Source organism: Podarcis pityusensis, assembly GCF_964106645.2.
Source record: "Podarcis pityusensis genome assembly, chromosome: 3".
Classification (NCBI taxonomy): domain Eukaryota; kingdom Metazoa; phylum Chordata; class Lepidosauria; order Squamata; family Lacertidae; genus Podarcis; species Podarcis pityusensis.
Window position 1 is genome coordinate 169902 of NC_138026.1, and position 20386 is coordinate 190287.

Here is a 20386-nt window from a genome sequence, read left to right on the forward strand (position 1 = left end):
CGCGGTGTTGGACTGGAACAGCCCGCGCAATCGGAAGGAGGTCCAGAGGTTCGTCGGCTTCGCCAACTTTTACCGCAAGTTCATCAGGGGTTTCGCGAAAGAGACGGCAGCTATCACAGACACCCTCAGTTCCAAGAAGAAAAAGTTCACCTGGACGGACCAGGCGGAGCAGTCCTTCAGGAGACTTAAGAGCCTCTTCGCGTCCGAAGAACAGCTGCTACACGTGAATCCCGGCAGGCCCATGCGGGTTGAGACTGACGCATCTGACAGAGCAGTGGGGGCCGTCCTCTTGCAGGAAGATCCGCAAGGGAACTGGAGGCCCTGCGCTTTCTATTCCCGGAAGCTCAGCAAGTCGGAACAGAACTACACCATCTGGGACAGGGAGTTGTTGGCCATCCACGCGGCTTTCAAGGCGTGGAGGCACTTCCTCATCGGAGCCAAGCACACCGTGCAGGTCCGCACGGACCACAAGAACCTAGAGTATTGGCGCACGGCGAAGCTCCAGAGCCAGAGGCACATACGATGGGTGGAGTTCTTTGCGGATTTCGACTTCAGGATAGAGTATATCCCGGGAGACAACAACGTCATAGCGGATGCGCTCTCCAGGAAACCGCAGTATCTCGAGGAAGCGGCACCAGTGGCAGCCAAGCACATTTTCGCACCGCAGGCGTGGGCGTGCGCTTCCGCCGCCGTGGACCTGGACGCGGTGCGACGCGCGCTGCAGATGGATCCGTTCGCACAATCCAAGATGGAGGAGGTGCGAAGAGGCACAGCAAAGGACGACGAATTCCAGATACGCGACGGCCTGCTAACCCGCAAAGGTGCTCTCTACATGCCGGGAGACGATCTCCGCGCGAAGGTTTTACAGCAGTTGCACGACGCTCCCAGCGCGGGTCACTTCGGCAAGGAAAAAACGGCGGACTTAGTAGCCAGGGACTTTTGGTGGCCCCAGATGCGAGGAGAGGTCGCGGATTACGTCGCCAGGTGTGACACTTGTCAGAGGTCCAAGCCAGTGCACAAGAAGCCAGCGGGACTGCTGGAACCGCTGGAGATGCCACTACAGCCGTGGGAAAGGGTGGCGCTGGACTTTGTTACTGATCTGCCCAGTTCGCGAGGCAAGACGGCGGTGCTTGTGGTTGTAGACCTGTTCACCAAGATGGTGCACTTCATTCCTTGCGCGAAGGTGGCGACAGCGGAACAGACCGCCAAGCTGTTCATAGACCACGTGTTCCGGGTGCACGGCTTACCACGGTCCATCCTGTCCGACCGGGGTCGCCAATTCATTTCCAGTTTCTGGCAGAAGCTCCTGGGCATCCTGAATGTCAAGATCAACTTAGCGTCGGCGAGACACCCGCAAACCAACGGCCAAGCGGAGAGGGTCAACGCCATCATGCAGCAGTACCTGCGATGTTACGCCAATCAACAGCCTGCAACTTGGGTGGACTACTTACCGATGGCCGAGTTTGCCTACAACAACACGAAGCACGCGTCAACGGGGGTGACACCGTTCTTCGCCAACAATGGGCGACATCCCAGAACCTTCCCGGGGTTGGAGACAACGAAGGAGGCGGAGCCGCAGGGAGCTGAGCATTTAGCAGCAGAACTGCAGGAGATCCACGAGGAGCTACGACGGCACTTGGAGCTAGCTAAACACGCCTACAAAGTGCAGGCAGACAGGCACAGGAGGGCAGGAGACGACATCCAGGTGGGGGACTGGGTATGGTTAGCAGCCCAGGCGGTGCCGGCCAAGTCGTTAGCTAAGAAGAAGCTAGGACACAAACAGCTAGGGCCATACCAAGTTGAGGGCAGGATCAATCCCGTAGCTTTTCGGTTGACCCTCCCAGAAGCTTCCAGAATGCACCCGGTCTTTCATAGGTCGGTGCTTACACCCTACAAGGCCCCACACAGATTTCAGGAGCCAGGGACGGCACCAGACCCACGTAGAAAGTCACCAAGGGGGGGGAAGTCACCGAGGGCCCCGACACTCAACGAGGTCACGAAAATTCTAGACTCGAGATGGGGGGAGGAGGGAGTAGAATACGTCCTCGCCAGAGAAGGTACCCCGGCCAGCGCCAACAGTTGGGTGCCAGATTATGCTCTGGAGGAACCTCTTCTTAAAGACGAGTTCCATGCACTCTTCCCACACAGGCCCATGCCAGCGGAGTATTTTGACGACTGGCTTTTTACGCCCACACTTTCAGACAGCACCTTCCGGGGGTTCTCCTCCGCAGAGGAGACCACGCCAGAATCGAGCCCTCCAAGGGGATCGTGCTCGGGGGTGGACACGGACCGCTCTTACTGGTGGGACGAGCAACCAGAAGAGGAGTGGCGCAGGAGGTGGCTAAGGGGGCCTTGGCAAGCAGCATCGCCTTAAGTGACAGGGGGAGGGGAGGACATGGATGTGTTGGGGGAGGACCCCGGTTTCGAGCACTCATACACTGAACTGGAAGCAGAGGAGATCGACGTCGACAGACTGTATCCAGCATCTACCCCCGCTAAAACGGAGCTCCCGGAACCTGCGCCCGAGCAGCGGGAGGGGGGAAGGGGGGGCTTCGAGGGGGGGATGGATGTCAGGGGTTCAGGGACAGAGGCACAGGGTAGGCAGGAGATGGAGAGCGATGGGGATGAATCCCAGGACAGCGAGGAAGAGGATGACAATGACTCAAGAGATTCCATGAGTCTTTCCAGCGAATCAGAGGATTCCCAGAAGGGGGCGCCGGTGGTCAAGGCCAGGGGAGCCCCAGGGGGGACGTGTCAGGAGCAGGGGGCCAGCGGGGGATCCCAAAGTGGCAGCTGGGCGTCAGGACCAGCCTCCCCGCCAGAGTGCAGCGAAGGGGGTGGAGGTTCCAGTGTATCAGGGGAAGCAGCTCCGGCAGCAGAGAAGGGAGGGAGGTCGGAGCAAGCCACCCTCCCGGAAGGGGAGGGGAGTAGTGAAGGGAGTAGTGTAACTGTCAAAAGGAAGGTTAGAGGTTGGGCGCGCGCGCCAAGTTCAAATGTGGAGGCGCGTGGAAGTACAGGGAGCCCGGAGGAGGAGCCAGGTCCCAAAGCCCGCAGGAGGGGGGAAGAGCAAGCTGGGGATTCCGCGTCAGGGGAATCCAGGAGGGGCGAAACCCCAGCGGGCAGGAAGACCCTGCAGAAAAGGAAAGAGAGGAAGAGGTGGAGCAGCGCAAGCCTCTTAAACTGGTGCAGGGGAGGGACTGACTCAGAGGGGACTTCAACGGTCTAAGCGTAACAGACGTGGGGCTGCGCGCCTCGGATGTGAAGGAAACAATGAACTCCAATAAATACCTTTGTATATAAGAAGAACTTGGCGTTGGTCTTTTGTGAGCTGAGCCCTGAGGCAGCCCTGACAGATGTCAAACTCAGCCAAGAGCATAAGGTCAAACAGCTTCCTCACTGGGCTTGCAGACAACTTCATTGTCCAGAAAGCGGGAGAAGCAACAAGAGGAACAGCCATTTTAGATCTGGTCCTAACCAATGTTGATGACCTGGTTAGTGGGGTAGAAGTGGAAGGATCATTAGGCGCGAGTGATCATGCTCTTCTGAAGTTTACTATACAGCGGAAAGGAGCAGCCAAGCATACTAGGACTCAATTTCTTGACTTTAAGAAAGCTGACTTCATAAAACTTAGGGAAGTGCTGGGTGAGATCCCATGGACAGTAATACTAAAAGGAAAGGGAGTTCATGATGGCTGGGAGTTTTTTAAGAGGGAGATACTAAAAGCACAACGTCAGGCAATACCAATGAGACGGAAACATGGAAGGTGCCTAAAGAAGCCAGGGTGGCTATCTAAAGAACTTTTAACTGAGTTAAGATTAAAAAAGGATGTGTACAAAAAATGGAAAAGGGGGAAAACCACCAAAGAGGAATTCAAACAATTAGCCAGCACGTGTAGACACAAAGTCAGAAAAGCTAAAGCACAGAATGAACTCAGGCTTGCTAGAGAGGTTAAAAGCAACAAAAAAGGCTTTTATGGGTGTGTTTGTAGCAAAAGGAAGAACAAAGAAACAGTGGGGTCACTCAGAGGAGAAGATGGTGAAATGCAAACAGAGGACACAGAAAGGGCTGAACTCCTCAATGCCTTCTTTGCCCCAGTCTTCTCCGATAAAGAAAACAATGCCCGACCTGAAGAATTTGGAGCAAATGATTCAGCAAAGGAAACACAGCCCAGAATAACTAAGGAGATAGTACAAGAATACTTGGCTAGTTTAGATGTATTCAAGTCTCCAGGGCCAGATGAACTGCATCCAAGAGTATTAAAGAACTGGCAGATGTCATATCAGAACCACTGGCAGTCATCTTTGAGAACTCCTGGAGAACAGGCGAAGTCCCGGCAGACTGGAGGAGGGCAAATGTTGTCCCTATTTTCAAAAAGGGGAAAAGAGAGGACCCAAATAATTACCGCCCAGTCAGTCTGACATCAATACCAGGGAAGATTCTGGAGCAGATCATTAAGCAAACAGTCTGTGAGCACCTAGAAAGGAATGCTGTGATCACCAATAGTCAGCATGGATTTCTGAAAAATAAGTCATGTCAGACTAACCTGATCTCGTTTTTTGACAGAATTACAAGCCTGGTAGATGAAGGGAACCCAGTGGATGTAGCCTACCTTGATTTCAGCAAGGCATTTGACAAGGTGCCCCATGATATTCTTGTAAAGAAGCTGGTAAAATGCGGTCTTGACTATGCTACCACTCAGTGGATTTGTAACTGGCTGACTGACCGAACCCAAAGGGTGCTCATCAATGGTTCCTCTTCATCCTGGAGAAGAGTGACTAGTGGGGTGCCACAGGGTTCTGTCTTGGGCCCGGTCTTATTCAACATCTTTATCAACGACTTGGATGATGGACTCAAGGGCATCCTGATCAAATTTGCAGATGACACCAAATTGGGAGGGGTGGCTAACACCCCAGAGGACAGGATCACACTTCAAAATGACCTTGACAGATTAGAGAACTGGGCCAAAACAAACAAGATGAATTTTAACAGGGAGAAATGTAAAGTATTGCACTTGGGCAAAAAAAATGAGAGGCACAAATACAAGATGGGGGACACCTGGCTTGAGAGCAGTACATGTGAAAAGGATCTAGGAGTCTTGGTTGACCACAAACTTGACATGAGCCAACAGTGTGACGCGGCAGCTAAAAAAGCCAATGCAATTCTGGGCTGCATCAATAGGAGTATAGCATCTAGATCAAGGGAAGTAATAGTGCCACTGTATTCTGCTCTGGTCAGACCTCACCTGGAGTACTGTGTCCAGTTCTGGGCACCACAGTTCAAGAAGGACACTGACAAACTGGAACGTGTCCAGAGGGGGGCAACCAAAATGGTCAAAGCCCTGGAAACGATGCCTTATGAGGGAGCTGGGCATGTTTAGCCTGGAGAAGAGGAGGTTAAGGGGTGATATGATAGCCATGTTCCAATATATAAAAGGATGTCACATAGAGGAGGGAGAAAGGTTGTTTTCTGCTGCTCCAGAGAAGCGGACACGGAGCAATGGATCCAAACTACAAGAAAGAAGATTCCACCTAAACATTAGGAAGAACTTCCTGACAGTAAGAGCTGTTTGACAGTGGAATTTGCTGCCAAGGAGTGTGGTGGAGTCTCCTTCTTTGGAGGTCTTTAAGCAGAGGCTTGACAACTGTATGTCAGGAGTGCTCTGATGGTGTTTCCTGCTTGGCAGGGGGTTGGACTCGATGGCCCTTGTGGTCTCTTCCAACTCTATGATTCTATGATAAGAAAAGGAAGGCCTTTCAGATCTGGCAAATAGATAGAAACTGTGCCACTAAGGAAAAAAACCTATGCCAACGCTAAGGCTGAGGTTCAAAGAAGAACCAGAGAACTAAAAAACACCTGGTGGATAAAAAAAGCTCAAGAGATTCAGCACTTAGCTGACACTCATGATGCACAGAGTTTCTTTAAAGCCACAAAGACCATCTATGGACCAATAAATCATGGCATATGCCCCCTACGCTCAGCAGACGGTATCACATTTCTAAAAGATAAAGAAGCTATTACATTGCGCTGGAAAGAACATTACCAACATTTCCTTAACCGCAACTCCCCCGTAGCTGCTGAGTGTCAGTATATGGAAACATCACCGCTGCAGACAGCCAGACTGTTGACATCACATGATGTGCCTATCTGTGGGAAAAAAGAATTTCCCAGGACGTTCACAGGCTGGATAAGTCTTTGTGAAGAGCCGCATACTTCGCATTCCAGAGCTGATAAGAAGTTCCGTTGCTAAGTGACAGGTCGTGAGTACTTTTTGAGCTAAAATTTACGAGCTGGTTAGCTTAAAAAGCAAAGAGAGAAAAGAAGCTTCAGAAACAAAAGCAAGGCTGGGTGTTTTTCAGCGACGCTTGTTGTAAGCAAACTGTTGGAAAAGGGACTTTCCAAGCAAAGAGCTGTTGGATTGCAGCGAAGGCTTATTGTTTACAGATTCGTGGAAGGGAAAATTCCAAGCAGCTGGGCTGACTGCCAAGTGCAAGCAGCTTGTAAACAGCCCAATAGACTCTTGGATTTTCCAGTTTGTAGCTGAAGCTGCAGCTTGGGATTAAAGATGGCTCTGTTCTCTCAGAAACTGAATAGCCAAAACTGGCTAGAATGGTCATTTGAAATGGAATTTTTGCTGGTGGGAGAGCAATTATGGGACTTAATCCACACCCCACAGCCTGTTGCTGTACAAGCACAGGGGGAGAAGGCTGCAATTCAAAGAGAATTGAAGCAGCGTGTCCTGAGAATTTTGGTGGAAAATGTAGACGCTCATCTTGCGCCAGTCCTAAAGGGTGCACAAGAACCAAGGGTCGCTTGGGAGTCACTCCGCAAAGCTTGTGAAGCTGGGGTGGGAAGCAAGGACTGAGAATTGGTTGCACCAAAGGGGGAGAGCCAAGATGAAGCTAGCCAAATTCTTGAGAGCTCATCGAAAGCTGGGAGGAGCTTTGAGCCACAACAGGAAAGTGAAGGGACTGTTGCTGCTGATGCTGTTGCTGTTGATGATCCTAGCATTGCTGCAATGGCTGTTGCTGATGGGGGGAGTGAACCTCAGAAATCAAGCACCCCCACTACAATTGCTACAGAGGAGAAAGCTGTAGCTCAGAACGCTGTTCGTCAGGAGACACCACGTCAGGAGAAAGGAGCTAGAGGGAGCTCTGTAAAGCCTGAGGCTTCAAGCAAAGGTCGTACCCAGTCCCAGGCAAAACCAGATATGGCTTTGATGTCACTAAAAGCCACGTCATCTGTGGAGAACGCTTTTATTGTAGACACAGGAGCGACGCAACACATGACATCACGCCGGGAACTGTTTTCTATGCTTGAGAAGCAACGCTTCACTGTGAAACTGGCCAATGGTCAGGAAATGGAAGCAACCGGGATCGGAACTGTGTATCTAGAAAGCCTGAACTTGACTATAAACAATGTTAATTTTGTTCCTGATTCAAAGTACAATTTGCTGAGTGTTTCTCAAATCGCTAAGAAGAAACTGGTGTTATCCTATGATGAGGAAAGCTGCAAAATCTACAAAGATGGAGAGCTGTATCTTTCTGCCAGAGAGAAAGACGGACTATATCTGTTGACATTTGAGGAATCGGACTATAAAATGTGCACAGCATGTGAATCTAAAATGCTTTCTCTTGCAGGTATCTCGAAAGAAGACACAAGAGGAAAGGCAACAAAGATTAACAGTGTTTTTCAGCGAATGTATGCTGATGTAATTAGTCCTTTAGCACCATCTAGAGGCAATGCAAAATACTATCTTGTATTTGTTGATCATTTTTCTCAATATGTATGGATTTACATTTTGCAGAAACCCAGAGAAACCTTAGAAAGGTTTAAGGAGTTTTATGATAAGGTTAAGAATATTCATGATGCTAAAATTGATTTTCTTTTCACAGATGAGAAGCCAATTTTTCTTTCACAGGATTTTCAGGATTTCCTTGAGAAGCAAGGGATAGAGCAGAAGGTTGCTGTTTCAGAAGCTGCATGGAACAAAACTGTCTGTGTAAAAGTGAACAAGGAGTTGCAAAATGGCATGAAGGCACAATTGCTGAGTTCACACTTGCCACATGAGTTTTGGGCTGAATCTTTATCATGTTTTTGTTACACTTGGGTGAGAAAGGTTTCAAAAGGTATGGAATGTTCTCCTTTTGAGAAGCTGTTCCACAGAAAACCTTCTGTCTCGCATTTTAAGGTTTTTGGATCTCAAATCAGGACTGAAACTCCAGAAGGGGTGAAGAATGCCAGAGGCATTTTTGTGGGTTATGAAAAGGGTCTCTACAGAGTAATTTTGTCTGAATCTGGTCAGGTGATTCTCACAAAATTTCTAGAAAGTGCTCCTGGACAGGAGAGAGTAATTTTTCACGCATTTCCCACTGCTGATGATTCAGATGATGAATTTGATTATTCTGATTATAGTGATACTGAAAGTGACACAGAAACCTCAGAGAGTTCTGTTGACACAGTTATTGAGAAAGGTTCACACACAATGGCTAGATCTTCACAGGTTAAGGATGAACCACTGTTTACTATTGGAACTGGTTCTCCAAAAAGTCCAGAGACTGAACCAGTCAGCAAGGAGGAGCAGCACCTCATACGCAGGTCTGAGAGAATCACAAAGGGCGTACCACCAAAGAGGTATTCTCAAGAGTTTGCTACTTCAGCTGTTGCATGTATTACTATTGTTGACAACTCAAGCCAGGTTAAGGGTATGTCTGAGTCGGAGACAAAGACACAACAGGGAGTTGCTAAGCATAACACAACGTTCCCTAACCAAGGTAATGCAGAAGCACTCATTCCTTGGAAAACTGACAACCAGAGAGTTACATTGGTGAAACCAGTGGCGGGTAGTTCCAAGGGTGGAACTGAAACAACAGGGAATTGTTATATGTGTAACAACTGTTTGTTTTCTTCTCTGGATCAAGCTTTGTCCGCAGCTAACGATGATTCATATGGGGGAGGATGTCAGTATATGGAAACATCACCGCTGCAGACAGCCAGACTGTTGACATCACACGATGTGCCTATCTGTGGGAAAGAATTTCCCAGGATGTTCACAGGCTGGATAAGTCTTTGTGAAGAGTGTAACTTGAAACCTTCTGTGTGCACATGTTCAGGAAGTTTGTCTGACCTGCTAGAAGAACTGGACTGAAAGGACGTGTTTTTCTCTAGTGCTGTAATGTCAGAAATAAACATCATGTAAATAGATTTCTGACTTATTTTCTTTCCCCTGCGGAAGCAGGAGGGAGGGGTCGTGTATTTTACCCACGCTTGGGAAAATGTCGCCTATCAAAATCTCCCTGGTCTGTCTGGATATCAGCCAGAGGAGGTTACCGGTAAGCAAGCTCCGAGGACAGTGAGAGGGGCCAGCCTCTATGGAGGGGGCTTGCAAACCAACACTGACGTCCTCTCACAAATTCTGCAAAAACAAGTTAGAGATGAGCTTCCAATATCTACAAATGTACAGCTATTAACCAAATGAAAAACAGCTATTAACCAAATGAAAAACAACAAAGCCAGTGGGATACCTGCCAAAATCTCCAAAGTGGGTGGAACTGAACTTACACAACAACTTCACAAGCTCATCAAAAAAAATCTGGGAAAGAGAAGAGATCCCAGCAGACTTTAGGGATAGTGAAATTATCAATCTCTTTAAAAAAGGTGACAGAACTGATTGTGGAAACTATTAAGGCATCTCTCTATTAGCTGCGGCTGGCAAAATTCTTGCAAGGATCTTAGCAAACTGTCTCTTAACAATATCCGAGGTGACCCTTCCTGAATCCCAAAATAGTTTCCGGCCTTCTAGGGGGACAGTGGACATGATTTTCACCGCTCGACAGCTTCAAGACTAATGCAGAGAGAAAAACCAACCCCTGTATATGGCGTTTATTGACCTGACTAAGGCTTTCAACACTGTAAATCGTAATGCCCTGTGGACTGTCCTTCTGAAAATTGGCTGCCCAGATAAATTTGTAAACATCATTTGGCTCCTCCATGATAATATGACAGCAACAATCGCAGATAACAATGGCTCTCAAAGTGAACCATTCACAGTGGGATCAGGTGTTAAACAGGGTTGTGTTTCCCCAACTCTATTCATTATTTTCATTGCTATGATCCTACACTTTGTCGAAGGGAAACTCTCTACTGGAGTAGAAATCATATATCGAACAGATGGAAGCTCTTTAATCTGAGCAGGCTGAAAGCAAAGAGTAAGGTTTCCGTAACTTCCATCATAGAGCTTCAGTATGCTGATGACTACGTAGTGTGCACACGCTCAGAGGATGACCTCCAAACCATCCTAAATATCTTCACAGAAGCTTACGAAAAGCTTGGCCTGTCACTCAACTTCCAAGTACAAAATAACCCCTCTGTAGCGCCACAAATCCAGCTCAATGGTGTACGTTGGAAAATGTTGATCACTTCTCCTACCTAGGCAGTTATCTTTCCACAAGGGCCAACACTGATGCTGAAATCCAGCATCACCAGAGCTCTGCGAGTGCGGCTTTCTCCCGATTGAAGTGCAGACTGTTTGAGGACTGGGACATTCGCAGGGAAACCAAAATGCTTGTTTATAAAGCTATTGTACTACCAACCTTACTATATGCTTGTGAAACATGGACCACTTATCAACGCCATCTCCAACTCCTCGAAAGATTCCATCAACGGTGTCTCCAAAAATTTTTACACATCACTTGGGAAGACATGCAAGCTAATATCAGTGTACTGGAAGAAGCAAAGATCACCAGTGTTGAAGCAATGATTCTTTAACATCAGCTTCGTTGGACTGATCATGTTGTGCGGATGCCTGATCGTCTTCCAAAGCAACTACTCTATTCCAAACTTAAAAATGGAAAGCGTAATGCTGGTGGTCAACAAAAGAGGTTTAAAGACTGTCTCAAGGCAAATCTTAAAAAACGTAGTATAAACACTGACAACTGGGAAACACTGGCCTCCGAGTGCTCCAGTTGGAGAACAGCCTTTACCAAAGGTGTCATGGGCTTTGAAGACACTCAAACTCAGGACGCAAGGGAGAAATGTGCTAGGAGGAAGGCACGCTTGGCAAATCCACACCGGGATCAATTCCTGCCCAGAAACCAATGTCCCCACTCTGGAAGGACGTGTGGTTCCAGAACTGGTTCCAGAACTTACGGACTCATTGTTAAAACCATGTTTATGGAAGACAATCTTACTTGGCTACAAGTGATCACCAAAGAAAGAAGAAAGGTGCAAAAACAGAGTCCTGTTTATCCTGAAAATGAAATACCTGAACCAAATGAAGGAAATGGTGAAGCTGGCATACAAAGCCCTTCCTATAATTTTGAAGGGAAATACTGCTAATCCACTTTAAATTATTTAATTGCAATACTTCCACAACCAGCCATTTTTTAGGAAATTCATAGACTGTTTATTCCTTTATTGGAAATGGAGCCTTACACTGTCTACTCAGAAGTCCCATTGTATTCAATGGAATTTATTCCCAGGTAACTGGGTAAAGACTGCACAACCTTCAATAATAATAATAATAATAATAATAATAAATTTTTATTTATACCCCGCCCTCCCCAGCCAAGACCGGGCTCAGGGCGGCTGAGGGTTGCAATCCTAAACATTTTTACTCAGAACTGAGTCCCACTCAGGATATACTCTTTGGCGTGTTCCTGATCATTCTCAGTTTCCATCATCATCGTATCCCGCCTTTTTCCATGACAGGCAACTTAACGCTAAAATTTTATTTCATTCCATGTGGAAGGTGTTGTACGTGATCCCCCCTTGCACATTTTTTCTTCACAACAATCCTGGGAAGTAGGTGAGATGGAGAGGTTGCAACTGGCTGAAGGTGACAGATGTGTATGTGTACATGACATTTATGTGTGCAGTGAGAGCAAATGTAGAGGAAACGCTTCCTGGTGTAGAATAGAACATCCCAATTTTCATCTGAGAAATGTTGGAGGGTATGTATAGGTCTAATTATCACTCCATATCATGTCAAACATATAATTCATGAAAAAGCTCAACATGAACTGGGCATGATATCAGATGTGGATCTAATCATGTACAATTTTACATAAAATGAATTGGGGCCAATTAAGATACCCAATAGTAGACCTATTGAAATCAATGGACTTATCCTGAGTGGGACTAATGGCTGGATATTGCTTTATATCATGTACTTAATTATAATGTATAGCAGGCACTTTATCTAATTATGCACTTCATTTTCCTGATCTATTGATAGATAGATAGATAAACTTTATTTGCATTGGCCAACGGCCATAGCAATATAAAACAAGCAATATATATAATTAAAAAGACAACAATGGGTAAAAAGGACAATCAAATGGTCAAGATTATCGTTTAGATAGTGGCGCTTAATTTCATTGCACCTTTGATAAACCTAGCAAACCTTTGCTGTTGTCTGATCCTTTTGATCTGATAACAGAAAGAACAATGTGGCCACAGAAGGGAGGCCTGGGATGGTAAGCAGGAGTGGAGTGATGATCTCATTCCTCAGATCTTTATAAAGTGGACAGGACAGGAGAACATGAGCCACTGTTTCCAGATTGCCATCTCCACAGAGGCAGAGTCGTTTCTCAGTTGGAATCTTTTGGTATCTGCCCTCAAGTACGGCAGAGGGCATCGCATCCAATCTGGCCAGTGCGAAGGCACGTCTGTATTTTGGGATAGTTAATTTATACAAATATGGTGCCAGGGAATCAAACTGGGGGGGGGGGGCAAAAGGCATACCAAGGACAGAATTTATTTATAATGGCCAGATTGTTCTGTTGCTCTAAGTCCTTCAGACGCTGTTCAATTAGCCTTTTTGCTTTAATAAAACCCATTGTGAGAAGCTGATGTGGATGGAGTCCGCAGGAGAGGAATTTTTGGTGCACAATTTTGGACCACACACTTTTATGGGGGTCTTGTGTCACTAAGGGCAGTAGACCGGGAGGATTTAGATTTAAATGGAGCCAATAATTAAGGGTTCTTTGCCAGGACAGAGCTTCTACAGAGGGAAGACTTGCCTCCAGTCGTAATGCTGCATTTGGGACACAAGGTGGTACAGAAAAAATCTGCCTTAAAAATTTGGATTGGACAGTTTCAAGAATGCTACAATGATTACCTGTCCAAATTTGGGCCCCGTAAAGTATATGTGCCAAAGATTTGGCTTGAAAAACTTCTAGGGCTGCTGGGATGTATTTGCCACTCTTCATATGGCAAAAACGGGACAGCATCTTAGCACTTTGGGCTGCTTTTTCTTTAACAGATTTTTGGTGTACATCCCATGACTCTGATTGTCCATGCTCCAGCTATGTAATCTATGTTTCCTTGCGAAACCCATGACTTTGGTTTTCTGATAGTTTACCACCAGCTGTTCTCTCCTGCAGTATGCTGAGAATTCTCCTATCAACCTTTTAAGGCCTATTTCTGTTCGGGATAGGAGAACCACATCATCAGCATATAAGAGCACTGAGATTGGTTTTGTGGCCAATTTAGGAGCATGGAACTCCGGAGATGTTAAGCTTTTAACCATGTCATTGATATATAGGTTAAATAATGCTGGGGCTAAAATGCAGCCTTGCTTAACCCCCTTAGTGGCTGGTACAGGGCCTATGAGTTGGCCATTTGTGGAGGATCTTACGTACGGCACAATATCTTTATATAGGCCATTAATCAAAAATAATAATCTTTTATCTATACTGGATGTATTCAATTTGGCCCAGAGTCTTACTCGTGAAATTGAATCAAAGGCAGCCTTCAAATCAATGAAGGCTGCATATAAGACCCCACGGGTTTTCTTGGCGTATTTGTCAATAAGATGTGCTAAGTGATCTATGGTAGATCTGCCTTGCCTAAATCCAGCTTGCTCCTCCGCCAAGATAGCCTCAGTGTCCATCCAACTGGTTAATTTGATATAGAGGTGTTTTGCATATAATTTGCTAGGTATAGGTAATAGGTCTATAACTCACTGGGTCCGATGTGGGGCCCTTTTTATTAATTGGGATCATTATCGCCTTGGCCCACCCTTCGGGAAATAGGCCTGTTGAATCAATGTGGGAGAATATTGTCGCCAGCAGGGGGGCCCACCACCCAGTGTTGGTCTTCAGAAGTTCTGTGGGAATATAATCTATGCCAGGGGCCTTGTTGTTCTTTAGCTGTGCGATCAAATTCTCTACCTCCTCTGTGGTTACAAGTGACCAGTGAGGTGAAACCTTTGGTTGAATGCTTGGCTTGTTAAGCTGAGCTTCCTTATCATAAAACAATGATTGAAAGTATCGGATCCACTCTCGGGGTTCAACGGTACAAATGAGTCCGTTACACTCCTGGTCCAGTAGGCCAGATATGGTATGCCAAAAGCAAGTTGGGTCTTTCTCGTGTGAAGCCTTGACCAGGCTTTGCCATGCGATTCACTCAGCTTTTTGTTTTTTCTTCTTTAATAGTTGTTTGTAGTTTCGTCTTATGGAGATATATGTGGTAAATAAAGGGGCTGCCACAGTATTCCTATATTTGCGATAAATTGTTCTCAAATGCTTCCTTGTTTGTCTGCACTCTGCGTCAAACCAGCTTGCTAGATCCCTCGCCCTCTTTGTGGCTGTATTCTGTATCGCAGATGATAATTGTGTTTTCAGCTTTTCTATAAGTATCTTTAAAAGCTCTAGCACCACAGCCATGGAGTTAGTCGAAACAATAGCAGAATGTACCGTATTTTTCGCTCTATTGGACGCACCGGACCACAGGACGCACCTAGTTTTTAGAGGGGGAAATCAAGGAAAAAAATATTATCCCCCCCCCAGCCCCAAAGAGCAACGGACAGGCTGCATGCAGCCTGTCCACTTCTCCCAGAGCTTCTCGGGGCTGCGGGGGAAGCCCGGGTTCCCCCCCCAGCCCCAAAGAGCAAAGAAGCCAAGACAGTGCGCGGGATCCATAGCCGCACAACCTCTCCAGCCAGGAGCTAAACCTCTCCAGTGCAGCTAAAGAAGACAAGGCAGCAAGCGCGATCCATCCCGCTCACTGCCTTGGCTTCTTCTTTAGCCTTGCACAGCATCTTTAGTCTTGCGCAACGGGATGGATTGCGCCCGCTGTCCACCGGGGCTGGACTAGATGACTCCTGGGGTTCCCTTCCAACCCTGCAATTCTATGACCTCGGAAGGTGTTTGGGGTCTCCACCACTGGAGGCTTTTAAGCAGCGGTTGGAGGACCATCTGCCTGGCGTTCTTTAGCTGTGATTCCTACATTGTGAGGGGGCTGGGCTAGATGACCCTTGGGTGGCCCTCCCAACTCTATACAGTCCTACAGTTCTGTGGCAGGAGATCCACAGCCACTTCACACAATGCCCACTCCCAATTTTCATCTGAGAGACATGTGTCTCTCAGTACCCCCCTACCTGCCACACTTCCCCCACCCCACTTAAGCTGAGGGAATTCCTGCCCAGAGAAACTCCCAGCAATCAAGGAGGAGGAATCCGCTGCAGCCGTGAGCAGCGGAGGATCCATGGTCCCCTTCCTTCTCTCCTCCGTAGTTGCTTTGAAGCAGGAAAGTGGGAGAGGAGCTGCTTACACGAGTGTAAGCTGCTCCCCTCCCACATTGCCGCTTCAAAGCAATCACGGAGGAGGGAATCCGCTGAAGCCTCCAGCAGCGGAGGATCCATGGTCCCCTTCCTTCCCTCCTCCGCGGTTGCTTTGAAGCAGGAAAGTGGGAGAGGAGCTGCTTACACGAGTGTAAACTGCCCCCCTCCCACTTTCCTGCTTCAAAGCAATTACGGAGGAGGAATCCGCTGAAGCCTCCAGCAGCGGAGGATCCATGGGTCCCCTCTTTCCCTCCTCCGTGGTTGCTTTGAAGCAGGAAAGTGGGAGAGGAGCTGCTTACACGAGTGTAAACTGCCCCCCTCCCACTTTCCTGCTTCAAAGCAATTACGGAGGAGGAATCCGCTGAAGCCTCCAGCAGCGGAGGATCCATGGTCCCCTTCCTTCCCTCCTCCGTAGTTGCTTTGAAGGAGGAAAGTGGGAGAGGAGCTGCTTACACGAGTGTAAGCTGCTCCCCTCCCACTTTGCTGCTTCAAAGGGAGCCCGGGAGGAGGGAATCTGCTGCAGCCTCGAGCAGCGAAGAGGATCCATGGATCCCCTCTTTCCCTCCTCCGTGGTTGCTTTGAAGCAGGAAAGTGGGAGAGGAGCTGCTTACACGAGTGTAAACTGCCCCCTCCCACTTTCCTGCTTCAAAGCAATTACGGAGGAGGAATCCGCTGCAGCCTCGAGCAGCGGAGGATCCATGGTCCCCTTCCTTCCCTCCTCCGTAGTTGCTTTGAAGGAGGAAAGTGGGAGAGGAGCTGCTTACACGAGTGTAAGCTGCTCCCCTCCCACATTGCCGCTTCAAAGGGAGCCCGGGAGGAGGGAATCTGCTGCAGCTTCCCCCAACTCCCGCAGAAGCCGCACGCTCTTTAAAGGGGCTGTGCGGCTTCTCCTGGCTTTTCTGGGGGGGGGGATTCCCCCACCTCGTAGAAAAGCCCGCAGGAGCCGCACAGCCTTTAAACAGGGTGCCGCTCTTGGGGGCTTTTCCCCCAGGAGGGAGAAGGGACTGCTGCAGCCAGTCACTCCCTTCTCCCTCCTAGAGAAAAGCCCGCAAGAGCGCACGAAGCTTGTGTGCGGCTCTTGAGGGCTTTTCCCGCCTGCCTCCCCCCTGCATTCGCTCCATAGGACGCACACACATTTTCCCTTGCTTTTTAGGAGGGAAAAAGTGCGTCCTATGGTGCGAAAAATACGGTATATTCTTTAGCTCCACTGATTGAAGGAGGATTAAGTCTATTGAATGAATGCACTGAATTTAGAGAAAGAAAGAATCAGCTACAATCTCAGCAGGAAGTCAATTAAATCATTTTTAAACGAAATTTCTTGACCAAGTTAATATAATGAAATAATTAACAATTAGCAATATTTACCTTTTTGACCTGGTTCACCTTTTTGTCCAGGAATTCCTGGAGGACCTGAGTCGCCTTTCTCACCTATTACTTCTTGATCTCCAATCCCTATAACCTGAATAACAGGGGAAATAGTATGATGTAGATTAATTTAAAAAAAACCAAATGCTTTCAGCCTTCTAACAGATAAGAACTATCGGGTTCAATCCTGTACACAAGTGGCTTGCTAAAATCTTCTACTCTGACTTCTACTCTGTGCATAATCATCAAGTTTAGGCTTGCAAGGGTTTGTTTTTAGCACAATCTCAAACCCCTTCGGTTCTATACATTTATCTAATTAAAGTGGCTAAAAATAGTCCTTGTAAGAGTGAGAGGGGATGAGGGGTTTTGGCTCCAAGGTAAGCTGTGATGCCACATACTACAGAGACCTCACCACCCAGGTGCTTTAAGTAAAGCAACTTTACTTTAAGTAAAGACTGGAGAACTGGGCGCAAGCTAACAAAATGAATTTCAATAGGGACAAATGTAAGGTCCTGCACTTTGGCAGGAAGAACAAGATGAACAAATACAGGATGGGGGACACCTGGCTTACTAACAGTACTGGTGAAAAGGATCTAGGGATCTTGGTGGACCGCAAGCTTAGCATGACTCAACAGTGTGATGCAGCAGCAAAAAAGCTAATGCTATTCTAGGCTGCATCAACAGAAGTTTAGTGCCCAAATCAAGATAAGTCATAGTCCCATTCTATTCTGCCTTGGTCAGACCACACTTGGAATATTGTGTGCAATCTTGGGCACCACAATTTAAGGTGGATGTTGACAAGATGGAAGGTGCGCAGAGGAGGGCAACCAAGATGATCAAGGGTCTGGAAACCAAGCCAGGAAAAAGGAGACTGAGAGGAGATATGATAGCCATCTTCAAATATCTGAAGGGCTTGTCACATGGAGGAGGGAACATGCTTGCTTTTTTCCAGCTCTGGAGGGTAGGACTCGAACCAATGGCTTCAAGTTGCAAGAAAGGAGATTCCGACTAAACATTTGGAAAAACTTTCTGACAGTAAGAGCTGTTCAGCAGTGGAAGAGACTCCCACGAGAGGGGGTGGACTCTCTTTCCCTGGAGATTTTTAAGCAGAAGCTGGATGGCCATCTCTCATGGATGCTTTAGTTGAGATTCCTGCATTACAGGGGGTTGGACTAGGTGACCCTTGGGGTCCCTTCCAACTCTAAGATTCTGTAATTCTATGAATTAACCCCAACACAGACATGTGAGGAAGGCCAGAGGGATGAGGCCTGATGAAAAGGATATAAAAGAACATATACTGAATTTATTTTATCTACTTTATTAATGGCTCCACCACCTTTCAAGAAGAATATTCTTTCCAAGGTGATTTACATAAAATAAAAACATTTCAATAAAAAACTCACGTTATACAGGCTCACAGAACTGCTAAACCTCGCCAAAGGTATTTGAGGTTTTTCAAAGCCTCCCCAAAAGTACCAGTAAGATTAACTCTATAAACTTATCACATTATACCAATTAACGATCCAACAGCAGAGCACAGTTGCTAAGACTAGGCCACACAATCAGATTCTATAATGTAGAGTGGGATAATATAGTGACTTAACACTTGGAATTGGGAAGTACCTTTGCCATGGAATTGGGAAGTACCTTTGTCCACCTGAGCCATGAACTTACAAGGCAAGCCACTATTATTTCATTACTGGCATCCACATCTGAGAAATGTGAACTAGTCTCATTTAACTTCCCTTTGTGGATCTAAAGTGGTGCCCTCCAGGCCAGTTTGCCCATTTACCAGTTGCAATCTTTTGTCCACTAGTTATAGTCAGGTCACATTTGAAGGAAAGGAATGTGTGATACAAATGCAAGAGTATGTGGTGTTGGAAAAACTCATGATTTTTTGTATGTGTTTTCTCAAGCTACAAGTGAAGCAGAGACAGAAGTTTGTGTGCAGGTTGGATTTTCCAACACGCCCCCCCCCCACAAGCATTGTGTACATTTATTTCATAGAAAGTGCTGCACTTAGCCAAGAAGAACCAGGTGGACAAATATAGGATGGGGGACAACCGCCTTACTAGCAGTTCAAGTGAAAAGGATCTAGAGGTCTTAGTGAACAACAAGCTGAACTTGAGTCAACAGTGTGGTGCAGTAGCAAAAAAAGACTAATGCTATTGTAGGCTGCATCAACAGAAGTCTAGTGTCCAGATCAAGGGAAGCAATAGTACCACTCCATTCTTCCTTGGTCAGACCACATCTGAAATACAGTGTCCAATTCTGGGCTCCAAAACGTAAGAAGGATGTTGACAAGCTGGAAGGTGTGCAGAGGAGGACAACCAAGATGATCAAGGTTCTGGAAACCAAGCCTTGGTTGAAGGAGTTGGGTATGTTTAGCCTGGAATAGAGGAGACTGAGACAAGATAGGATAGGCATCTTCAAGTATCACAAGGGCTGTCTCATGGAAGATGTAGCAAGCTTGTTTTCTCCTGTTCTGTAGGGTAGGACTTGAACCAATGGCTTCAAGTTACAAGAAAGGAGATTCCAACTAAATGTCAGGGAAAACTTTCTGATGGTAAGAGCTGTTTGACAGTGGAACGGTTTCTCTCTGGAATTTGTGCACCTTGGAGGTTTTTAAGCAGAGGTTGGATGGCCATCAGTCATGGATGCTTTAGTTTAGATTCCTGCATTGCAGGGGGTTAGACTAGATGACCCTTTGGTCCCTTCCAACTCTACAATTCTGTGATTCTATGATTCTTCTGAAGTGGATGCACCGTACTACTGGAAAGTAAGAAAAACTGTCTCTGTGCAATTCAAACACAAATTTGTTACATATAAGGAAATATCAAATTTTGATCACATGAAAAAAAGAAAGCATCACAGATGAATCAATATTTTTGCATAGTCCCTTTCTAAGCATTAAATTAAGAAACCATGGGAAAAGCTACAACCTAGTGATGGATCACACCACCTTCATATGCATGACACCCCAGCTTCAATCCCTTGGTGTCTCTAGTTGGAATGATCAGAGCAGCTGTTGGAAATGGTATTTGCCAAGGACCTTCCACAGCTGCTGCGAGTCAGAGTAGGCAGCTCTGGGCTACATGGACAAATAGTCTGACCCAGCCTATGGCAGTTTCCTATGTTTCATTTATTATAGTTAAAAGAGACATTCATTTAAGCACATAGTTTAATACTTACTATTCCTGGAGGTCCTGAAGGACCTGCTGCACCCTTATCTCCCTGAAAAAAATAAAAAGTTAAATTCTAAAGCTGACTAAAGGAAACATTATTATTAATTGCAATATTGCGAATGAAAGCTAAAATACATGCCAGTACATTTTCAAATGGATCTACTTACTCTAGGACCACTTATTCCGGGCAGTCCTGGAAATCCCGGGGGGCCAGTTTCTCCCTACACATATAATAATAATAATAATAATAGTTTTCATTAACTGTGGTATTTGT

At 46.7% G+C, this 20386-nt stretch overlaps 1 protein-coding gene across 3 annotated transcripts in view; it reads right to left on the minus strand.

Moving 5' to 3' along the window:
- Positions 1–20386, minus strand: part of COL4A1 (collagen type IV alpha 1 chain) — a 196796-nt gene that overhangs the window by 114467 nt on the left and 61943 nt on the right. For all 3 annotated transcript variants that reach the window (XM_080997345.1, XM_080997347.1, XM_080997346.1), the window contains exons 17-19: positions 20280–20333; positions 20120–20161; positions 16928–17021 (exon numbers count right to left, since the gene is read on the minus strand). In XM_080997345.1, the coding sequence (XP_080853471.1) occupies positions 16928–17021; positions 20120–20161; positions 20280–20333 (190 nt within the window). The remainder of the gene's footprint in view (positions 1–16927; positions 17022–20119; positions 20162–20279; positions 20334–20386) is intronic.